Below are 21173 nucleotides of genomic sequence, written 5' to 3' on the forward strand. Positions count from 1 at the left end.
TGGCAACCAGGTTGTGGTTTAAATGGTCTTATGTATATAGGGGAAACGGGAGACTTAGCACATTTTTAGGATCTTAAAAAACATTTAATAAAAAAAATCTTTGAAGGGAGAAATGGGAAGTTTTCACTTAGAGTTTGATTTACAAGACAATAGGAAGAATCAGATTTGGGAACACAACAGGCTTGAACACTTTCTGGAGAATGAGAGACAGTTCAGAGTCAGCCCTCACCGTTAGCCAGACCCCTGGCCAGGACCCGCAGCAGGCTGGTCCAGCGGGTCTGTGGGGCACTCTTGGTGGAAACGATGAGCCAGGTGATGGTCTCCCCATGAGTGGGCAATGGGCGAGGCCTGTGCCATGAGCTGGCTGACTCTTGGACAGTCCTTGAAATGTGGCTGCTCCAGAAGCCACTCGAGCTGGACCATGGTCACAGTTAACCTCAGGCCCAACGTTAAACAAAAACGTACTGAGTGCTCAGTCACTAGAGATGATTTTATTGTCACACAGGGAAGGCAAAAAATAGCTTCCGCTGCCCAATGCACTCTTCAGTTTCACATATATGGCTTCACAGTTTACAAAGCGCTGCCTGTGTCACAGCAGCCCGGCCTTACAGCAGCTCAAGGGATCCCAGGGAGGTCCTTTCTCCATTTGCATAAATGAGGCAGAGTGGCCCCCTGACTTGCCAAGGCCATGGTTGGGGTGAGGCTGGAATGGGATTGCTTGTCTGGCTTCCTGACTCCCAGGCTGCCTGAGTTATAGCACCAACTACATTGCCATCCACCTCTCCTCCTGCAACTTCCCCAACAAGGGGCAGGGCCAGGAGATGGATTGGATCCGTGAGGGGAATTAGAAAACCCTAAGGCATTCTAATGGCAATCTGAACGCTCACCGTGGCAAAAGAGGCTTGGGACCAGGCCTCCGACTTCTTTATGCCCATAGGGTCCTGGCTGACTCCATCATCTTTTGGGCTCAGTAGTGTTTGTGGCTATAAGTCCTCCAGCCAGGTTCCCATGAGCTTCTTCCGTGTATAAGTTCTGCTGATGGGGCGCCTCCTGGAGAATGCGCGACTGAAAGGAGAGTCTTCTACAGTGGAGGGAAGTACATCCACATCCTCATCTAGAAGAAGGTAGAAAGGCTTAGCATGCAGGAGTCACAGAGGACCGAACTGAAAAAAGTGGGCTTAAATTGCAGAGGGTTACACTTAGACTGCAGATAAGCAGTATGTTGTGGCAAGCCCACGACTGTCGATTTTCTTATACAGACTTTAAGAAAATCAGCACTGCTTGGAGGTTCGCTCATCCTGCAGAAATGGTACTTATACTTTTTAGAAGGACCCTGCCCTTAACAGCTATGCATTGTGCTGGCAGCAAGAAGCAGCTCTGAAAATGCAAAGTACCTGTGGTTTGAATTCCCTCAGGTTAATATCCTGTATTCTTTCTAGGTCTCAGATCTCTGGGGTTATGCTGTTTTGCATGATTTATATCATGGTCTTGAGGGAACTGAACCACCAAAGTCCCCTGCCTCCCACACTCCCCCTTTGATTCTAGCAGCAGAAAGCAACATTGCTAACCAGGGCAGTTAACAGGCCAAATCCTTGTCTTTTGGGATAGGATTTGGAAGGGGAAGGGGAATCCTAGAGCCTGAAGGCTGATTATAACTAGAGTCAGTACTGTGTCCCACTGAATGTACAGAACATGGGGATAAACCCGCTGTGGGGAACTAGCTCTAAACAGGCCTATCACTCGTGCTGCTCAGAACACCTTCCTGTTCAGATTCTTAGACTGCAGATAAGCAGCATGTTGTGGCAAGCCCACGACTGTCAACATTTTCAGGAGGACCGAGGAATTTTAGTAGGATTTTGAGGGGGCTTCTGTTCACATGCACACAAGTTCTAATGTGGAGTTTCTCTGGGAAGGGCACACACGACGCTGTAGGCACCAAGTCACCTATCCCACACTTGGCACTCCCCAGGGCTCCTCTAGAATCGAGCTGCCTGGCAACCCTGGTGAATTCAGAGAGTCTCCCACAGGAAAGGGTCCTCGACCTTCAACAAACATTACCTCTGGGGTCTTTGCTCTGAGAGGAAGGTGTTTTCCCCTGGAACAGCAGCGGAGACTGGGTCAGAGCCTGGAGGGCACTGGCAGAGAGGCAGCTCCGCACGGCACAGCTGGGAGGTGGGGTGGAGCCTAAAGAGATCCCACAGGGTAAGAGCAGCGTCCCCAGACCCCCAACCGGGAAGCCCAGGCCTCCCAAGAAGCAACTCCCAAGTGCCTCCTTGTTAAGCACTCTGACCAAAAGAAACCATGAGGCAAGTGGGTTTCAAAAACAAACTCACCAGAAACAAACACCTCATCGTCTCCTGTGGAGGGGAGCTGCCATGCACTCCAACTTGGAGACCCCTCTTTACTCTTACTAACTTCTGAATCTTCTCTCAGGTCACAGATCCTTTTGGCTCCACAGTCAGCTTCTTCCTTGGCCAACAGGACCCTCTTCCAGGAACTCAACCCAAACTGTCCCCAGGAGGAGGCTTCCTCGGCCTTAGGAATGCCATTCCTGGGAGGCGACTGGTCTGGGAGCTGGCACACTCCCTCGAGCTCAAAATCCTCCAAGATGGGTGTCTTGTGGATGCTGAGTTCAAGGCCATGGTCCTTGCCCTCTGACTCAAGCAGTGACAGGCTCCCAGGAAAGTCTGCACCGACCTCGCCCCTCCCAGAAGAGGAGCCGGCGCCGCAGCCCACCGCCCTCTTCCTCCTGGGCCAGTCTTTAATTATGTCTGGAGTTGTCTTCCCACTGTGCTTGGGGGATGGTGTCCAAGGAACCCCATCTGTTTGAAATGGAGAGGGGGTACTAGAAGGGCCGTGGGTGGGGGTACAGGCCTGGCAGATGTAGGTTTGCCCCCCGCTCTTGCCAGGCGTGCTGTGGGAGAGGCAGGGGCAGGGGGGTGACACATAGGTGGGTTCAGGTTTGCTTAAGGACCTGCTGGCCCTGGGCATGCTGACAGCAGGGAGGAAGCTCTCCTCTCCCAGACAGCTCTCCTCCTTGCTGAGCGGCTCAGCCTCTAACGAAGAGCTGGGGTCTATCTTTTTAATTCGAAGTTTGGGAAGGCCAGAAGCTTGCATCTCCAGCTCAACCTCATAGGTCTGTGGGCTGGCAGAGTCTGTGGAATGCCAAGCTGATGCTGGCAGGTTGTCTAGTTGTGCCAAAGCCTGGCACTGTCTCCCGTCTGTGGTACAGTGCACGTCACAGGAAGGCATCAGAGGAGAGCCAGGCCCACAGGAAGGAGATGGGGGAATCCCAGGGTGAGACAGAGAAGACTTCTCCTCAGCATCTGCTGTCCTTAGCCCCTCACCCTCTTCCACTAAGAAGACATTACTTTTCAAGTTACCAATGCCATGGTGTTCGGCTTCACTAAGGAGAGTGAGATGCTCTGTGTCACTTGTAATGAGCAAAGGAGAGGATGCATGCCAATCACTCCTGAGACCAGGGCCTGGGTAGCCCCGTCTTTCAGGAGGGGACTGAGGAGAGAGGCTCAGTCCCTTCTGGTCATCTCTAGAGTCTGTGGGGGCAGCTGGGCTGTCAGCTGTGCCAACCCCAGGAGTAGCGGAGGCATCAGGCTGACACTCCAGGATGCTCCTTCTGGGATCAGAGGTCTTTCTACACCGTTTCCCAACTTTAGAAGGGGGCAGAGGAGGGACAGTGTCCAACGTAGCTCTCTGTGAGAGTTTAGGGGGAGTTAAGGGAACAGGGCAGGAGAGAGATGCAGCTACACTGGGTGACATCTGGGGCTCTTTCCAATCCAGTTCTCCTGGGGAAGGAGACTCTATTTTAGATTTCCTAAATGGACTCTTCTTGGAGACATCACATAAAGGAGAGGTAAATAGTTTCTTTGGCGTAACAGGTGGGGAAGAAGTCACAGTTGAATTCCCTGGTCTTTTTGGGGTTTTGATAGCTTTATCCTTTAGTTTCAGGGCTGGTTCCTCTGCCCGAGCAGCTCTGAGGACATGGGGCTGTTGGTGTGTTTGATTCTGAGGCGTGCCCATGAAGGCTGCTGCTCTCGGAGGTGTTCTGAGAGGGTCTCTGATGGGAGTGAGACACTCTCTCCTGGGTTGGGCAGTCGATGAAGTTGGAGGGGCTGGACAGGAGGGGCTTTCTGGACTGGAATTCACTGAATGTGGCCAAGTACAACTTGGCAAAAACCCAGGCGGCTGAGTACCCTGCCTCTTAGGAGTTCTTGGTGTCTTCGTTTCAAGAGAGGTACCTTCTCCTGCCTGGGTACATCGTTTTTGAGGAGTGATTTTTGAATCCAATGGTGAGTCATGGCCGGGTGAGGAGGAGTCTTTTAAGGACTCCTTAAAAGTTGCCTGCTTTGTAGGGGTCATTTTTGCAGGGGATTTCTGCAGCCTTTCTGGAGTATACAATGGAGTTTGTGGTGTATGAGAGATCCTTCTTGGTGTAGTTTTAGAAAAGCTCAGAGATTTCTGGTGACTCTTCTTGGGAGTCTGAAAAGAGAAATGCTTATTTCAGTCCTTGAATATTATAACTCATAATCTCTGAAGTGTTTTAATAATCTCTAAGACCAAATGGGAGATTTATAGTCAGCCAAAGGAATGATCTAAAGATGGAAATCTCAAATAGTGACCCGTTTCCCTCTCCAAAACATGACTCAGATTTTACTTGTCCACTTTTTCTAGGACCAAACACTATCCAAGTTTAGTCTGTCCTAAGAACAAATAATTTTAATAATCTACATATTGCTAAACCATGCTTTTTGCCTCTAATGGAATCATTCTACCACTGCAGCTACTCTCTAGCTCTTCCTTCTTTTCAGATGAGGCAGCTATTTCTGATCTTTGCCTAAAGCAGCCTCCAGGAGCCACCTCATCTGCCGCTCACCCTCATTCAACATGTGCTTACTGATCACCTGCTATGTGCCAGGCACTGTGTGTTGGGGGCATGGAATACACAGATATATAAGGTGCAGCTGCAAAGATAATGTCTCAGAAAAGACACTCCCCAGTAAAAAATTTCCGTGCCTTCTTGCAAAAATATGTAGTGAAAAGCTCCAACGGGTCAGGAAATCAATGCTTATCTTTCCTACAACCTTCCTTCATCCTGTCAGGGGACTTTCAGTCTAGTTGGCATTTCCTGTTCAGTGGGGCATACGCAGGTGAAAATACAATGTGACTGGCGCAGTGACAGGGACATGCAAGGGGCATCACAGAACACAAAGAAGGGCTGCCTAACCCGGCCTGGATCAGGTCTTCAAGCATGGGTGTCGGCAGGGGAAGGCAAATGCAGGAAAAGTGGGTGGGGTGGTGGAGACCTGTAGGCATAGAAAACAATACCAGCAAAGGCCTGGAAGTGAAAAGCAGCAGCTGTGCGGGATGGCACCCAGTCTGATGTTGCTGGGAAGGTGGAGCAGGGAGGGGTGAGGCCAGAGGGAACAGACCACGGAAGACCCTGCCTGCCTGCGGGAGGAGACTGATCTTGGTTGTGTAGATCTATGGTTTTCAAACCCTTCTCCAGAGCTCTATGTCTTTCCCAACCTCCAAGCAATTTATTGAGTTTCCAAACAAAGGTGATTATTTTTCAACCCAAGAGTTCCACTTAGGAAAACTTAAAACCTTGCTTTAGCGGACAGGGAGTCTATCAAGCTTTAAGCAAAGTGAACATTTTAAGCAAACTGAGAGGAATGTTTCAGAAATCACTCTGACCTCTGGGTGGAGGATTTCCCTTTGAGAGGGAAAAGCCTGTTGAAGTGTTCCAGGTAGAACCCAACTAGGGTAGGAATTGCAGTAGGGGAGAAGAGGGGGTGGGTACAAGAGTCAGTTTGTAGGCCGGGTGCAGTGGCTCATGCCTGTAATCCCAGCACTTTGGGAGGCCGAGGCAGGTGGATCACTTGAGGTCAGGAGTTTGAGACCAGCCTGGCCAACATGGTGAAACCCCACCTCTACTAAAAGCACAAAAAGTAGTTGGGCCTTGTGGTGGGTGCCTGTAATCCCAGCTACTTAGGAGGCTGAGGCAGGATAATCGCTTGAACTGGGAGGCAGAGGTTGCAGTGAGCTGAGATCGTGCCACTGCACTCCAGCCTGTGCAAAAGAGTGAGACTCTGTCTCAAAAAAACAAAAACAAAAAAACAAACAAATAAAAAAAGAGTCAGTTTGTAAATAAAATGGGCAGGACTCGACTGATTGGCTATGCCTGGGGAGAGGGAAAAAGATGACTCCCAGGTTTCTAATGTTGGTGACTGGATGGCGTGGGTAATCAAACAGAAAAGATGAGTGTCACACACTCCAGAAAGATATCTGTGCAGTATATAATATAAACGGTAGACAAAGCCAAGAGAACAGATGAGATCCTCTCTATCTCCTCCTCCACCGCCCCCACCGTGGCTTCAGTCAAACCTGCTGCTTGAAGTTCCCACATGTCTAATAATCATTCATGTGGCTCCACCCAATCACCTCCAATCTCTAGTATTATCTAGAGATCACCCGCTTTCTCTTCCCTAATGGACTCTGAGTTCCTTGGCCATGTCTCTGTGTTCCAGGAGATTATATTATTTCAAACGTTACAAAAACATTATACCTGGTAAGCTGCAGGTACCTCCGAATCCAAAGTGTTTCTTGAACGCTTTTTCATTCGAGCTGAACCCTTTTCTGAGGGGCTGATCATCTCAGACACTGCCCCAAAAAGAAGACTCTTGGGAGACCGAATACTTTGGGCTGGAGAACTTTTTCTTTGGTCTGCAAGTCAAAAACAGCAACAACATTTAATTCTTTCTCAATTCCTGTTCTTCCAATACTATCAAAACAGCCAGCCAGGCGCGGTGGCTCACGCCTGTAATCCCAGCACTTTGGGAGGCCGAGGCAGATGGATCACTTGAGCCCAGCAGTTCAAGACCAGCCTGGGCAACATGGTGAAACCCAGTCTTTACTAAAAACACAAAAAATTAGCTGGGCGTGGTGGTGCATGCCTGTAGTCCCAGCTCCCCGGGAGGCTAAGGTGGGAGGATCACCTGAGCCTGGGAGGTTGAGGCTACAGTGAGCTATGTTCGTGCCACTGCACTCCAGCCTGGGTGACAGAGTGAGACCTTGTCTCAAAAAAAGATAAAATAAGAAACACAAATCTATTAGCAAGCTAACCATGGACAGAAGAATGAAGAACGTAAACACAGATATCACCTTCCACCTAAGATACTGATGTGTAGGATCTGTCCATATGGGAAATTATGGGTAGCTTCCTCTTGAATGAATGAGCTACCTATAATGATAGCATGGATGACCAGCTGTAGGAGTCCTAGGGATGACTGATTACAAAGTCATGGACTGTTCATCTAGCCATCACCCTGAACCTCAACTAGACATACCTATTCTACTTCTCCAATGTCAAGAAAGAAAATGTCAAATTTCTTGCTTCTTTTCCCAAAAACACTTCTCACCAAGTCAGCACGGACTTGTGAAGGCAGAGGCGCCCATATGTTACCTGACTTATCTTGCTGGAAAGAGTGGACTCTTTGCACACTTCGAGACTTCGGCTGAGACACAGAATAGAAGGAGGCAGAATGTGTCCTGCTAAATGACAACTGCTTGATTCGAGGACTTCGTCTCAAACTTATTTCTGTAAAATCAGAACCACAGTAAGTAACCAAAGACAACTACAAGCTTGACATTTTCTCATGTTGTCCAAAAATGGGCAAAATTTACATAGTACCACATGTAAGATGGAAATTCAACAAGCTATTAGCTTTAAGAGACTTCTGAAGTGTTCCTTAAAAAATTAAGAGGGGTTTGATACATGGTCCCAACAAGGTATTAAAAAAACACTGACCCACTGGACTATTACCTTCAGAAGTCTTATTTACTGCCACCTTAAGAATGGTGTAGGCAGCCTGACCAACATGGTGAAACCCTGTCTCTATTAAAAATACAAAAATTAGCCAGGTATGGTGGTGGGTGCCTATAACCCCAGCTACTTGGGAGGCCGTAGCAGGAGAATTGCTTGAACCTGGGAGGTGGAGGTTGCAGTGAGCGGAGATCATGCCACTGCACTCCAGCCTGGGTGACAGAGCAAGAGTCTGTCTCACCAAAAAAAAAAAAAAAAAAAAAAAAAGGTGTAGGGCAAAAACAAGTATTCATGTTAGGTTTCGTATGTATATGTTACATGCATTTATACAGAAATAATAGCAGTAAGAGTATATGCTAAAATGTTAGAGTATTTCTGAGTTGTGGAATTACTGAGTGCTTTAAAATTTTTGGCTTCTTTATATTTCCTGTTTTTTCCACAATAAATGTGAATTACTTGAGCAACTTAGAAGTTAGTTTTTTAAAACCCCTCCTTCATCATGTATACTTTTATTATTTTATTTTTTAGAGACATGGTCTTGCTCTGTCGCTAGGCTGGAGTGCAGAGGCACGATCATAGCTCACTGCAGCCTTGAACTCCGGGGCTCAAGAGATCCTCTCATCTCAGCCTCCCGAGTAGCTGGGATCACAGGAGTATGCCAGCATGACCGGCTGATTTTTAAAAATTTTTTATAGACACAGCATCTCACTTTGTTGCCTAAGATGGTCTCAAACTCCTGGCCAGTGATCCTCCCCACTTGGCTTCCCAAAGTGCTGGGATTACAGGCGTGAACCACCACACCTGCTGCTCACCCTCATTCAACATGTGCTTACTGATCACCTGCTATGTGCCAGGCACTGTGTGTTGGGGGCATGGAATAGACAGATACATAAGGTGCAGCAGCAAAGATAACATCTCAGAAAAGACACTCCCCAGTAAAAAATTTCCCTACCTTCTTGCAAAATATGTAGTGAAAAGCTCCAACAAAGTTATACTTTAAAAATAAGTCATAGCACTTTGTATAACACAGTTTAGCCGTCATCCTGAATTTCATATCTGTTGTGCAAAAATATTTCTTTTCCAGAATTCTCTCATTACCTTCTATGTAAAAGAACATTCACTTATAAATATTTACTGAGCTGCATTGTGGACTCAGAGCCATCACAATTTCTGTAAAATATCTTAGGATATGCCAAGTAACAATACATGCAGAAAGGTTTTCATAGAAGCTGGGTAGATTGCATTAAAAACAAAAAGAGATAACACTCACCATCTCCTTTTTCAGGGGACTCTTCAACAACACCAATATCAGGACCAGGATCAGAGGACCTCGAGGAACCACAGCACAAGGATTATTCCATACCACTTGTAATTAACACTTATTAAGGAGACAGGCAGCTTCTCACTTAACAAGATCACAAAGATCACAGGGTCTAATAACACCAGTGCTGGTAAAGGGCTCTCATACGTGATTATTGTCGAGAGGTTAGGCTGGCCACAGTGTCTCACGCCTGTAATCCCAGCACCTTAGGCGGCTGAGGCGGGCGGATCACTTGAGGTCAGGAGTTCGAGACCAGCCTGGCCAACATGGTGAAACCCTGTCTCTACTAAAAATACAAAAATTAGCTGGGCGTGGTGGCATGCACCTGTAGTCCCAGCTACTTGGGAGGCTGAGGCAGGAGAATCGCTTGAATCTGGGAGGCAGAGGTTGCAGTGAGCTAGGATCGCGCCACTGCACTCCAGCCTGGCGGCAGAGCTAGACTCTGTCTCAAAAAAAAAAAAAAAAAGATAGCTGGGTGCAGTGGCACACACATGTAGTCCCAGCTACTCTGGAGGCTGAGGTAGGACAATCAATTGAACCCAGGAGGCAGAGGTTGCAGTGAGCTGGGATTGTGCCACTGCACTCCAGCCTGAGTGACAGAGTGAGATTCTGACTCAAAAAAAGAGTGAGATGGTTAGAATGTGGTTTTGTTTTGCTTTTTTTTTTTGGAAAGCAATTTTACAACATCAGAATTATAAACCCCATTAATGTATTAAAAAATTATACCAAACTATCAGACTATCACAGTAATGAGCAGCGACATTCAAGTTTCTGTTTAAGAGCCTTAATTTCTGCCAATGTGTCAAGGACTTTATAAAAAATTTAATTAAAAATATATATGCCTCTGACCCACCAATTTCACCTTTTGCAATTTAACCTATAAACTTCACAAGTGTGTAAAATCCATATACAAATAATGTCAAGATGGGTTCCTGACAAAATGAAGTAGGTGTGCTTCTATTACCCTTGAAATCAAGCTAAAAACCCACGACATTATCTATACAATGAGCAGGAGACAATTCTGAAAGGCAGAGAGAAGGCAGCCTGGCTGGGGACTTTGGGACCTGAGGAGGGCAGTGAGCTAGCTCCCTGGGTTTTCTGTTTGCTGACTACACCCCGAGACTGGGTGCCAGAAAAGCTGACAACACAGGTATATACCAGGAGCAAACTACAGATGCCCCAAGGAAGGAGAGCTCTCAAGCCAAAGAACTAGGAAAGGGTCAGCCAAGCAAGACAGAAAACTTTCAGACAATAACAGCTCTACTCCAACCAATCGCTGCAGAAAAAACTGCAGCCCCACCCACACCTCTGTCAGCAAAGGCCGAGTTGGGATCCCAGACTTCCACATGAATGGATTTAAAAACCGTGGAGTATCTCTTCCACGGAATACTTCTCAGCAATAAAACAGGATGAACTATTGCATGCAACAACATGGATAAATCTCAAAATAATTGAGGCCAGACAAGTGTACATTTTATATGGTTCTCCTCCTCCCATGGAGAGCTTATAGAATGCTCTTTGGTTTTAAGCAACATAGTTAAGATTTAAGTCATGAAGGTCAAGAGAAGCCAAGTAGTGGCCCACAAGGCCGCTTTGAGATGGTGTGGGTGGATGAAGAAGCCTGGATGGGGATGTCACTCACCTGCCCTTGATTTGTCTGTGCAGCAGCCTTTTGGAGATCTGCTTATGCACTGGAGTCTCGGCCACACTCTTAGTCAGCAGTTTGTGATAACCTAAAATGTAAACACAGCTTAAATAATAAATTTCATTTAACCTCATCAAGAAGCAGCAGTAAGGCCAAGGGAGCAGTTTGAACTTCTGTATGGCTTATTACCTAGCTGGAGAGGATTTTAATGGTCTTTGGGCTAAGTTCTGTGGTTACAGGACTCAACATGATAGAAGTTTGTCAGCACTATTAGAGATTAAAAAATGACATAAGACAATGTAAATATAGGCTGGGCACAATGGCTCATGCCTGTAATCCCAGAACTTTGGGAGGCTAATGAGGGCGGAACACTTGAGGTCAGGAGTTCAAGACCAGCATGGCCAACATGGTGAAAGCCTATCTCTACTAAACATACAAAAATTAACTTGGCGAGGTGGTGCGTGCCTGTAAGCCCAGCTACTTGGGAGGCTGAGGCAGGAGAATCACTTGAACCCAGGAGGCAGAGGTTGCAGTGTGCCAAGATCATGCTGCTGCACTCCAGCCTGGGCAACAGAGGGAGACTCCGTCTCAAAAAAAAAAAAAAAAAAAAGAAAAGAAAAGAAAGACAATATAAATATAAAATTTTATCTAATAAGCAATCCTGAAAAAATGAAAACTGCTCACTTGTTAAGACTAACACCTAGTTGGTGGTTCTAGTATTTATGATTAAATGAAATATGTGAAAATGCTGATATGCCACATAAATGTTAATTATTAAGATAAACCTAGGTGGCATAAAATTTCTCAGTAGAGTAGGCAGCCAAGCTACTTATGAGAGGACTGATTTAAAGTGAGCTTAAAATGACTAGTAAAGAGGAGTGATGCCAGTAAGAATGGTGAGGTAAGGACCTCTGAACACTCTCCTCCATAAAGGAACAGAGATCACTGGGAAAAATGGTCAAAAATCAACTTTTCCAGAACTCTGAACATTAACTAAAGGTTTGCAAAAATCTAGGGAGTATTTGTTCAAGAAAAATGGTTGAATCTCAGGAAGCTTTAACTTGCCTTAGTCCCCGCCCCTTCCCCCTAGCCCTACGGTAGCTTTAAAAATCAATTTCCCACAATCACAGTGAAAACCAACAGCCCAGCAGCCTCTGGACAGGGCAGAATGGGGCTGGAGCTCCTCCAAAACTCCATTCTCAGATAACTGTCATCCATTAACCTGTCTGGCAGTTCCCTGCAGAATCCTACTCAAATCAAGGCTTGTCTTGATTTGACCTGACTCAGAACTCATACAGTGTAAACCACCTTTTTCCCTGACAGCATTTACTGAAAACAATCAGCAGCAATTGTTAAATGTCACACAGCTACCTGAGGTGGTGGTAACATTTGGTGCAATAACAAGCTGGCCAAAAGTTTAACTGGGAAAATTGGGGAATGAGACATCACAGGGGACTTTGCAAATCTCTGACAACATTCTTAGGCATCCAAAAGTCCACACACGTGTAGCACTGTGCATGTGCCAAGGATAGACTTGAGAAGCCTGTAAGCTGCTGCCACCTATAGCTAACCTTGAGGCTCTGGCAAAACAGAAAGTGAAGTGGAATTCTAAACTGCCTGGCTGAGTGTTGAAGGTATGACCCAACACACACAGAGCCCCTCAGTAGGGGCTGTGAAACTTATGGGTTCCAGGCATTTAAGGAAATCTCTGTCCAATCATTAGCTGACCACTAAGACCACTGAGCAGAGGCTTTAGTGGCCACACATGACAAAGAATACAAAATTTAAACAAATAGTTCAGAAAAGTCACTAAACAAAACAATAACAAATCCTGGCAGGGGTGGGGTGGGTCTGATTGTTACAGCTGCCTCATTATATTGTTTAAAATATCCATGCTGGGTGCAGTGGCTCATGCCTGTAATCCCAGCACTTTGGGAGGCTGACGCAGGCAGATTGCTTGAGTCCAGAAGTTCAAGACAAGCCTGGCCAATGTAGTAAAACCACATCTTTACAAAAAAATACAAAAATTAGCCAGGAGTGGTGGTACATGCCTGTAGTCCAGCTAGCTACTTGGGAGGCCGAGGTGGGTGGGAGGATTGCTTAAGCCAGGAAGTCAGGGAGTTTGAGGCTACAGTGAGCCAAGATCATACCACTGCACTCCAGCCTGAGTGACAGAGCAAGACTCCATCTCAAAAAAAAAAAAAAAACAAAAATCCAGTTGTCAACAAAATTATGAGTCATGCAAAGAAACAAAACAAAAAAGTATGGCCCATACACAGGGGAAAAAAAATCAGCCAATAGAATCTGTCCCTGAGAAAGTCCAGACATTGGACTTACTAGAACAAGACTTTAAATCAGCTGTTTTAAATATGTTCAAAGAACTAAAGAAAATCACACCTAAAGATCTAAAACATGAGTCCAATGACTTGCCAGAGAATATCAACAGACGGAAATTAAAAAAAAAAAAAGCGAATAGAAATTCTAGAGTTAAAAAGTATAACAAAAAGGAAAAGTAAATTTGAGGTGGCAGAAGAGTCAACAAATTTGAAGACAGGTTAATTGAGACGACCCACTCTAAGGAAGATAAAGACAAAAGAATGAAGAAAAATGAACAGAGCTTCAGATACTTGTGACACCATCAAGCACAACAACACACACATACCGGAAGTCCAGAAGGAAAGGATAGAGAGGAAGAGGCAGAAAGAATATTTGAATAACTATTGGCTAAAAATGACCCATATTTGATGAAAGACACTACACATCTAAGAAACTCAATACAAGTAGAATAAAGTGAAAGAGATCCAAACCCAGACAAATCATACTCAAACTATCAAAAGTGAAAAAAAGAAGATCTTGAAAGAAGCCAGAGAGCAGCTATTCATCGTGTGTAGATCGTTGATGAGATTAGCAGCTGCTTTCTCGTCAGAAACAAAGGACAAAAGGCAGTGTGATGACATATTCGAAGTGCTGAGAGAAAAAAGACTGTCAACCAGGAATTCTATACCCAGTAAAAGTATTCTTCAAAAATGAGGAGAAATCAGCACATTCTCAGATTGAAACAAAATAAAACAGAATTTGTCATTAGCAGACCTACACTATAAATAATACTAAAAGGAGTCCTGTGGGCTGAAAGGAAAGGGCACTAGGGTAACTCAAATCCACATAAAGAGTTAAACAGCATTGGTAAAGGTAACTGTATAAGAAAAACATTATAAAAGAGTTTTTTATTTGTAACTGTTCCCCCCTGTTATTTAAAATACAAAGTAATGATTATAAATCCGTATTGATGGGCATACAATGTATAGATGTAATTTGCACGACAATATAGAACTAAGAAGGGATAGTCAGTAGGACTATACAATAGCAAAGTTTTTATAAACTATCAAAGTTAAATTGGTATCAATGAGAACTAGGCTGTTATAAGTTAATATCTTAATTATAATCTCCAGGGGGAGTGAGGTTATGCAACATGATGGAGAAGAAAGCTTTAGGGGTCAGTCCCTCAACCCAAATAACTAGTAAACTAGAAAAAAAGATCAGAATTCACTATTTTGGAACCTGGGAACTTGACTGAACACCTGTAATAACCTGGGAGGTGTTTGATGATGGGAGAGGCTGCTGATCTTTAGGAAGGGAATGATGTGCATGAACTAGCTACCATTTCCCTTTTCTCATCCCTGTTGTAACTACTGGGATAGCAGCCCACATTCCAGGAGCAGCTGGCTGGTGCTAGGGCAGACAGTGAAGACCTTGTCCTCCAAAAATTGGGGGTTGCATGCTTTGGTCAATCAGGCAGATTCCTGTACGAGCAGTGCAGACACTGCCTTGGTTTCAGCTCTCTTAGGCTATAGTGGGTTTCTCCCAGTTATCAGAAGATTAAGGGACAAACTCACCTTCCCCCTCCTTGTTTCTTGAATCAGACATTTAACGAAATCCTTCTTAGGTCATTGGCTGACCATAGAGATAATAGATAGAAACTTCAGTGACCACACATAACAAGGTATACATACTTTACACAAATAGTTCAGAAAAGGCACAAATGAATAGCTGAAGTCCTTAATAAGCAAAGAACAGGAATCCCTGAGGGGTGACAGAATCTGATCTCCACGCAGTTACCACATTATAATATCCCTAATAACTAGTACTCAACAAAAAAATTTTCTTTGTAAAAATACAAAGAAACAGGAAAGTATGGCCTATTTATCAGAAAAGAGAATTTGGCAAAAACCATCACTAAGGAAGCCAAGACATTGGAATTACTAGTCAAAGATGTTAAATCAACTTCTCTAAATATACACAATGAGCTCACTTAAACCATATATAAGAAACTAATGGAAATCAGGAAAATAACGTATGAACAAAATGAGAATATCAATAAAGCAATAGAAATGATAAAAGAGAATCCAGTAGAAATTCTGGAGCTGAAATGAAAAAATTAACTAGAAGGGTCAACCACAGATTTGAGCTGGCAGAAGAATCAGTGAACTTGAAGATAAGGTAATTGAAATTATCCAGCCTGAGCAGAAAGAAAAAATAATTTAAAAAAAAATGAACAAAGTCTGAGGGACCTGTAGGACACCATCAAGTGTACCAACACAAATATCATGGGAGTCTAAGGAGGAAATGAGACCAAAAGCGGCAGAAAATTTTTTGAAGAAATAATGGTGAAAACCTTCCAAAAATCTAATGAAAGACATGAACATATACATCCAAGAAGTTCCACGAACTCCAAGCTGAATAAACTCAGAGATTCACACTGAGACACGTTGTAGTCAAAGTGTTGAAACCCAAGGACAAAGAGAGAATCTGGAAAGCAGCAATAGAGAAGCAGCTTAATAAGATTAATAGTTGATTTCTCATCAGAAATTTGGGAGACCAGAAGGCAGTGGATGTCACATTTGAAGTCCTGAAGGGGAAAAAAAAAAAACTGTCAACCAAAAAATTCTATGTCCTTCATAAAGTAGAAAGTAAGACATTTCCAAATAGATAAAAGCTGAGGGAGTTCATAATCAGTAGACTTACCCTATAAGAAAAGCTAAAATGAAAGGTACTAGACAATAACTCAAAGCCATGAGAAGAAATAAAAAACAATGGTAAAGGTAACTATATAGATAAATATAAAAGCCAGCATTATGGTAATTTTGTTTTTTTAATCCTATATAATTTAAGTCTGTATTAACAGGTACACAATGTATAAAGATGCAGTCTACAACAATATAGAGAAGAGGAGACAGAAATATATAGTAGCAGAGTGTATATTATTGAAAACAGGTTGGCTTTATTCATAAAGCCAGGTTCTTTTAAGCTTAAGATGCTAACTGAGGTAACCAGTAGCTGGGTTAACCAAGGTAACCACTGAGAAAACAACTTAAAAATACACAGAAAAAGAAAGAATGGAATTAAACTAGTACACTACAAAAAATCAGCTAAATACAAAAAACAGGAATTGAGGAATTGAGAAACAAAAAAGCATAAAACATAGAAAATGACAGCTGTTCCTTATTAGTAATTACATTCATAGAAGCGGATTAAGCACTGCAATTGAAAAGCAGAGATAAGCAGAATGAATTAAAAAAAGTGATCCAAATCTATGAGGTCTATAAGATATTTAATTTAGACACAAAGACACTAAGGTTAAAAGTAAAAGGACAATGAAAGATATCCTATGCAAAAGAGCTGGTGGGTGGGGAGCTGTATTATTGTCAGACAAAACAGACTGTAAGCCAAGAAAGGTTACAAAAGACAAAGTACATTACCTATTGGTAAGAAGTTTAATTGATCAAGAAGACATAATAATTATTGACATATATACTTAAGTACAGAGTCTCAAAATACATGAAGCAGAAATTGACAGAACTGAAGGGAGAAATAAATAATTCAACAATAATAGCTGGAGACTTTAATATGCCCCTTTGAATAATGAATAAACAATAAAACAGAAGCTCAACAAGGAAACAGAAGACTTGAATAATACCATAAATCAACTAGACCCAACACACATCTATAGAATCCTTCACATTCTTCTCAAGCACACATTAAACATTCTCCAGGGTAGACCAAATGTTAAGCCATAAAATAAGTCTCAAGTTTCAAAAGACTGAAATCATACAACGTATGTTTTACAACAATAGAATGAAACTAGAATAAATAGAGAAGAGAATTTAGGAAATACACATATGTGGAAATTAATGCGCTCCGAAATAAGCAGTGGATCGAAGAAGAAATCACGAGGGAAATTAGAAAATATTTTGAGATGATGAAAACAAAAACAAACCATATCAAAATTTATAGGATATGCCTAAAGCAGTGCTTTATTAAAAAAGATCTCAAATCAATAGCTTAAACTTCACCTTAAAAAAGTAGAAAAAGAGCAAACAAAAACCAAAGCCAATAGAGGGAAAAAAAAAATGAAACTGAGATTAGAAAACCAATAGAGGCCAGATGCAGTAGCTCACACCTATCTCAGCACTTTGGCAGGCCGAGGCGGGCAGATCACTTGAGGCCAGGAGTTGGAGACCAGCCTGGCCAACATGGTGAAACCCTGTCTTTACTAAAAAACACAAAAATTAGCCAGGTGTGGTGGTGCACACCTATAATCCCAGCTACTAGGGAGGCTGAGGCAGGAGAAGCGCTTGAACCTGGGAGGCAGAGGTTGCAGTGAGCCAAGATCACGCCACTGCACTCCAGCGCAGGAGACAGAGTAAGTAAGACTCTGTCTCAAAAAAAAAAGACAAAGAAAACCAATAGAGAAAAATCAATAAACCAAAGTAAGTTCTTTGAAAAGATTAACAAAGTTGACTGGGTGTGGTGGCTCATGCCTATAATCCCAGCAACTGTGGGAGGCCGAGGAAGGCAGGTCGCTTGAGCTCAGGAGTTTGAGACTAGCCTGGGCAACATGATAAGACCCTGTGTCTACAAAAAAATACAAAAAATTAGCTGGGTGTGGTGGTGTATACCTTTAGTCCCAGCTACTCAGGAGGCTGAGGTGGGAGAATCACTTGAGCCTGGGAGGTGGAGGCTGCAGTGAGCTGAGATTGCGCCACTGCACTCCAACCTGGGTGATAGAGCAAGAACCTGTCTCAAAAAAAAAAAAAGATTAACAAAATTGACAAAACTTTAGCTAGACTGAAAGAAAAAAGAGGGAAGAAGACTCAAATTACTAAATCAGGAAAGAAAGACGGTACATTACTACTAATCTTACAGAATCTCCCTTTCCTTTTTCCTAGCTATTCTGAAATGTGGTACCTTTGTTCTTCTTGAAGTTGTCAAGTTTATCCTCTAGACCTTCCACAGCTGACACAGAATGGCTTCTAGGCAACCCCCGCTTTAGTGATCTCTTTGAAGGGGAAAGCAATTCCTGGTTGAAAAGATTTCTTCGAACTTTGGTCACTTCTGAAAGCATCAAAAAATAAAAGAAAGAAAAAGAAAAAGCCAAAGATTATCATCAATAAATGCCGTATCTGAGAAAAGATAACCAAAACAGAGAAGCTCCTTGAGGAAACTACTCTACAGATTGCTATTGTCACATATGCTAATAAGGTCTCCTTAAATAGTATATTCCCATAATGCATTAAAAATATTTACTTTTGCAAATTAAAAAAAATTTTATATGTTATTTTGCATGAGGTAGGGGTCCAATGCCATTCTTTTGCATGTGGACATCCAGTTGTCTCAGCATCATTTGTGCAAAAGACTATTCATTCTCCATCAAATTGGCTTGGTGCCCTGAATATCAGTTGACCATAATAAATGCTAGTGTTAATTTCTTTTTTAAAGGCTAGATAGAATTCAGCAGTGAAAACTTCTAGTTCTGGGCATTTCTTTGTGAGTAGTTTTTTGATAACTAATTTAAACTTTTTACTTGTTATAGATCTATTCTGATTTTCTATTTCTTCTTGAGTCTGTTTTTAGTAGTTTGTATCTTTCTAGGAGTTTGTCCATTTCATCTAGGTTATCCAATTTGTTGGTATACAGTGGTTTGTAGTATTCCATTACGAATTCAATTTAAATCTAACTTTTCAGGAACACGAGGAAGGCCCCCACCACTTACTGAGTTAGATGCTACTCATTGTAAGATGGACGTAATTCTTAAGTAAGAAGATGGCTAACATAGGTCATGGTCCTTTTAATATAGCCCATGTTATGATTATTTTTCTCATTTTGGACCTTTTTGCTGCTGTCTATTCAGCTCAGCATTGAGCAGAGAATTGTTCTTTTCAATTCTACAGATTTCTTTCTTCTTCTTCTGACTACTTTACTAAGCTGCTGGGACATTTTAAATTTTATTCTTGACACCAAAGCATGAAAGTTCTCATCATCTAGACTCAAAGTTAGAAAAAAATAGCTGAAAAGTCAAGAAGTACTTGGCAAAGCCAGCAAGACAATACCTTAATCTTAAGATAGCCTGGTGGAAGTGATTCAAAAATTCACCAAGGGTGAATTCTTCAAAGATTAATCATTTAAACCCAAACCAAATAATCTAGGATCCACAAACTGGGAGCAACCCTTGTGTTTACCCATCAATGACATAAACGTTCATATTAAGGTTATTAAGGACATCAATAACACACAACAAAGTTTTAAAAATTTTTTTCCCTATCTCCATTATAAGAGTTCCTGTTACCTAACTTAGGCTGTTGGTGAAATTGATTTATGACCTGAAAGCCAAATTTGGTTTGTTATTCTCTATTTTCCCAATGTTTTGAAAAGTTTAATATCTATAGAAAGTTTCAAATAATTATAAAATTAAACATATGCCCATCACTAAAGTTCACCAACTGACGATATTTGTTTTCTCCTTCCTTCTCTGTGTATGTACATTATTCCCCTAAACACTGGAGAGTAAATTGCAAACAACTGTTCACTTCCTAAAGGCCAGCATGTATCTCCTGAAAACAAGGACATTCTCCTCCATAACCCCAATGCCATTATTACACTCAAAATATCTTTAGCATTGATACAATATTATCTAGCATACACCGCTTCTTCAAATTTCTCTAGTTGTCTCAATAATATCCTTTCTAGTATTTTTTTTCCCTAAATTTAAGATCCAAGCAGGGATCATGGAATACATTTAGCGGTCATGCTTAAACTCCATTCATCTGAAACAGTCCCACTGCCTCTTTTCTTTTTCCTTTCTTCCGGCTTTCATGATAATGTTTTTTTGTTTGTTTGTTTTTTGTTTTTAAAGATTTCAGACCAGTTATTTTGTAAAATACAATATTTTGAGACTATTCCTAGGGGACTATGTCCATGGTATTTGGACCTATTTTATTAGCCAACAATCATACAAAGCCTTAATTTACACCTGTAAGCAGCTGCTCAAATACATACAATAAAAATAAAGTTGTCATTCTAGTGAATAAATATATACACTGAGAAAACAGTATACCTTGCACTGTATCTTTCACTGGCTGGGAAGGCTGCTGAGGAGCAGGGTGAGAGTTCTCCTGAAACATGAGAAAATCCAGAAAGAAAATTTAAATAGGCATTCATTGAAACAAAAGAATAAAGATTTCACATGAACTCTTTGACTCTTGCAATTCATTTACAGGGATCCATAATAGAAATAATAAAATGTACAACAGAAATGTTCCAAAAACACTCAATGCTGCACTATAGTAATAATACAAAATAAAAAACACTATAAATGCCCATAAAGAGTGAAACAGTTAAACAAATTACATACCCATCCAATGCAGACATTACAAGAATAAGGAAGGAAGACCTCTCTATAGATGGTTGAGCATCCGTAATCTGAAAATCCAATATGCTCCAAAATCCAAAACTTCATGAGTGCCAACACGACACTCAAAGGAAACACTCATTGGAGCATTTTGGACTTCTGGATGTGGGATGCTAACCATTAAGTACATGTAATGCAAATGTTCCAAAATCCAAAAACATCTGAGATTGGAAACACTTCTGCTCCTAAGCATTTTGGGTAAGAGATACTCAACCTGTACTAACATAGAGATCTGTGATAGGGAGGAAAAAGGAAAATATTAAGTATTCTAAGTTATATCATTTATATATATGTATATAATGGATCTGCACAAATCTTTGGTGTTATTGGTGCATATAGAAAAGGGCCTGGAAATACACACAACAAACTATCATCAGTGATTACTTCTGATGAATGGATGGAGAAGGAACACCCTAACTTTTAACTTTATATGTTTTAACTTTTTAATGATAATCATGCATACCTTTTATACCTAATTAGGGAAAAGCCATATACATTAATTAGAGGGAGGCTATACTCTCAGAAACATTTCTTTATCACACTGCTATTTACTTGCTATTACAATAGAAGATTCAAGAGTCTAAACCCCAGATGCATCAAAACAAGGAAATTGTTTTTTAAA

At 42.2% G+C, this 21173-nt stretch overlaps 1 protein-coding gene across 1 annotated transcript in view; it reads right to left on the reverse strand.

The window, feature by feature from the left end:
* Window positions 1-62: 62 nt before the first annotated feature.
* The window catches only part of TICRR (TOPBP1 interacting checkpoint and replication regulator), a 52649-nt gene continuing 31538 nt past the window's right edge, over window positions 63-21173 (reverse strand). Inside the window, exons 14-22 of the mRNA XM_032174729.2 lie at window positions 20198-20255; window positions 18052-18198; window positions 10804-10894; window positions 9111-9169; window positions 7481-7615; window positions 6584-6741; window positions 2334-4497; window positions 2059-2184; window positions 63-1114 (exon numbers count right to left, since the gene is read on the reverse strand). Coding sequence (XP_032030620.1) covers window positions 984-1114; window positions 2059-2184; window positions 2334-4497; window positions 6584-6741; window positions 7481-7615; window positions 9111-9169; window positions 10804-10894; window positions 18052-18198; window positions 20198-20255 — 3069 coding nt within the window. The 3' untranslated portion in view covers window positions 63-983. The remainder of the gene's footprint in view (window positions 1115-2058; window positions 2185-2333; window positions 4498-6583; window positions 6742-7480; window positions 7616-9110; window positions 9170-10803; window positions 10895-18051; window positions 18199-20197; window positions 20256-21173) is intronic.

Source organism: Hylobates moloch, unplaced genomic scaffold (assembly GCF_009828535.3).
Source record: "Hylobates moloch isolate HMO894 unplaced genomic scaffold, HMol_V3 SCAFFOLD_14, whole genome shotgun sequence".
NCBI lineage: Eukaryota > Metazoa > Chordata > Mammalia > Primates > Hylobatidae > Hylobates > Hylobates moloch.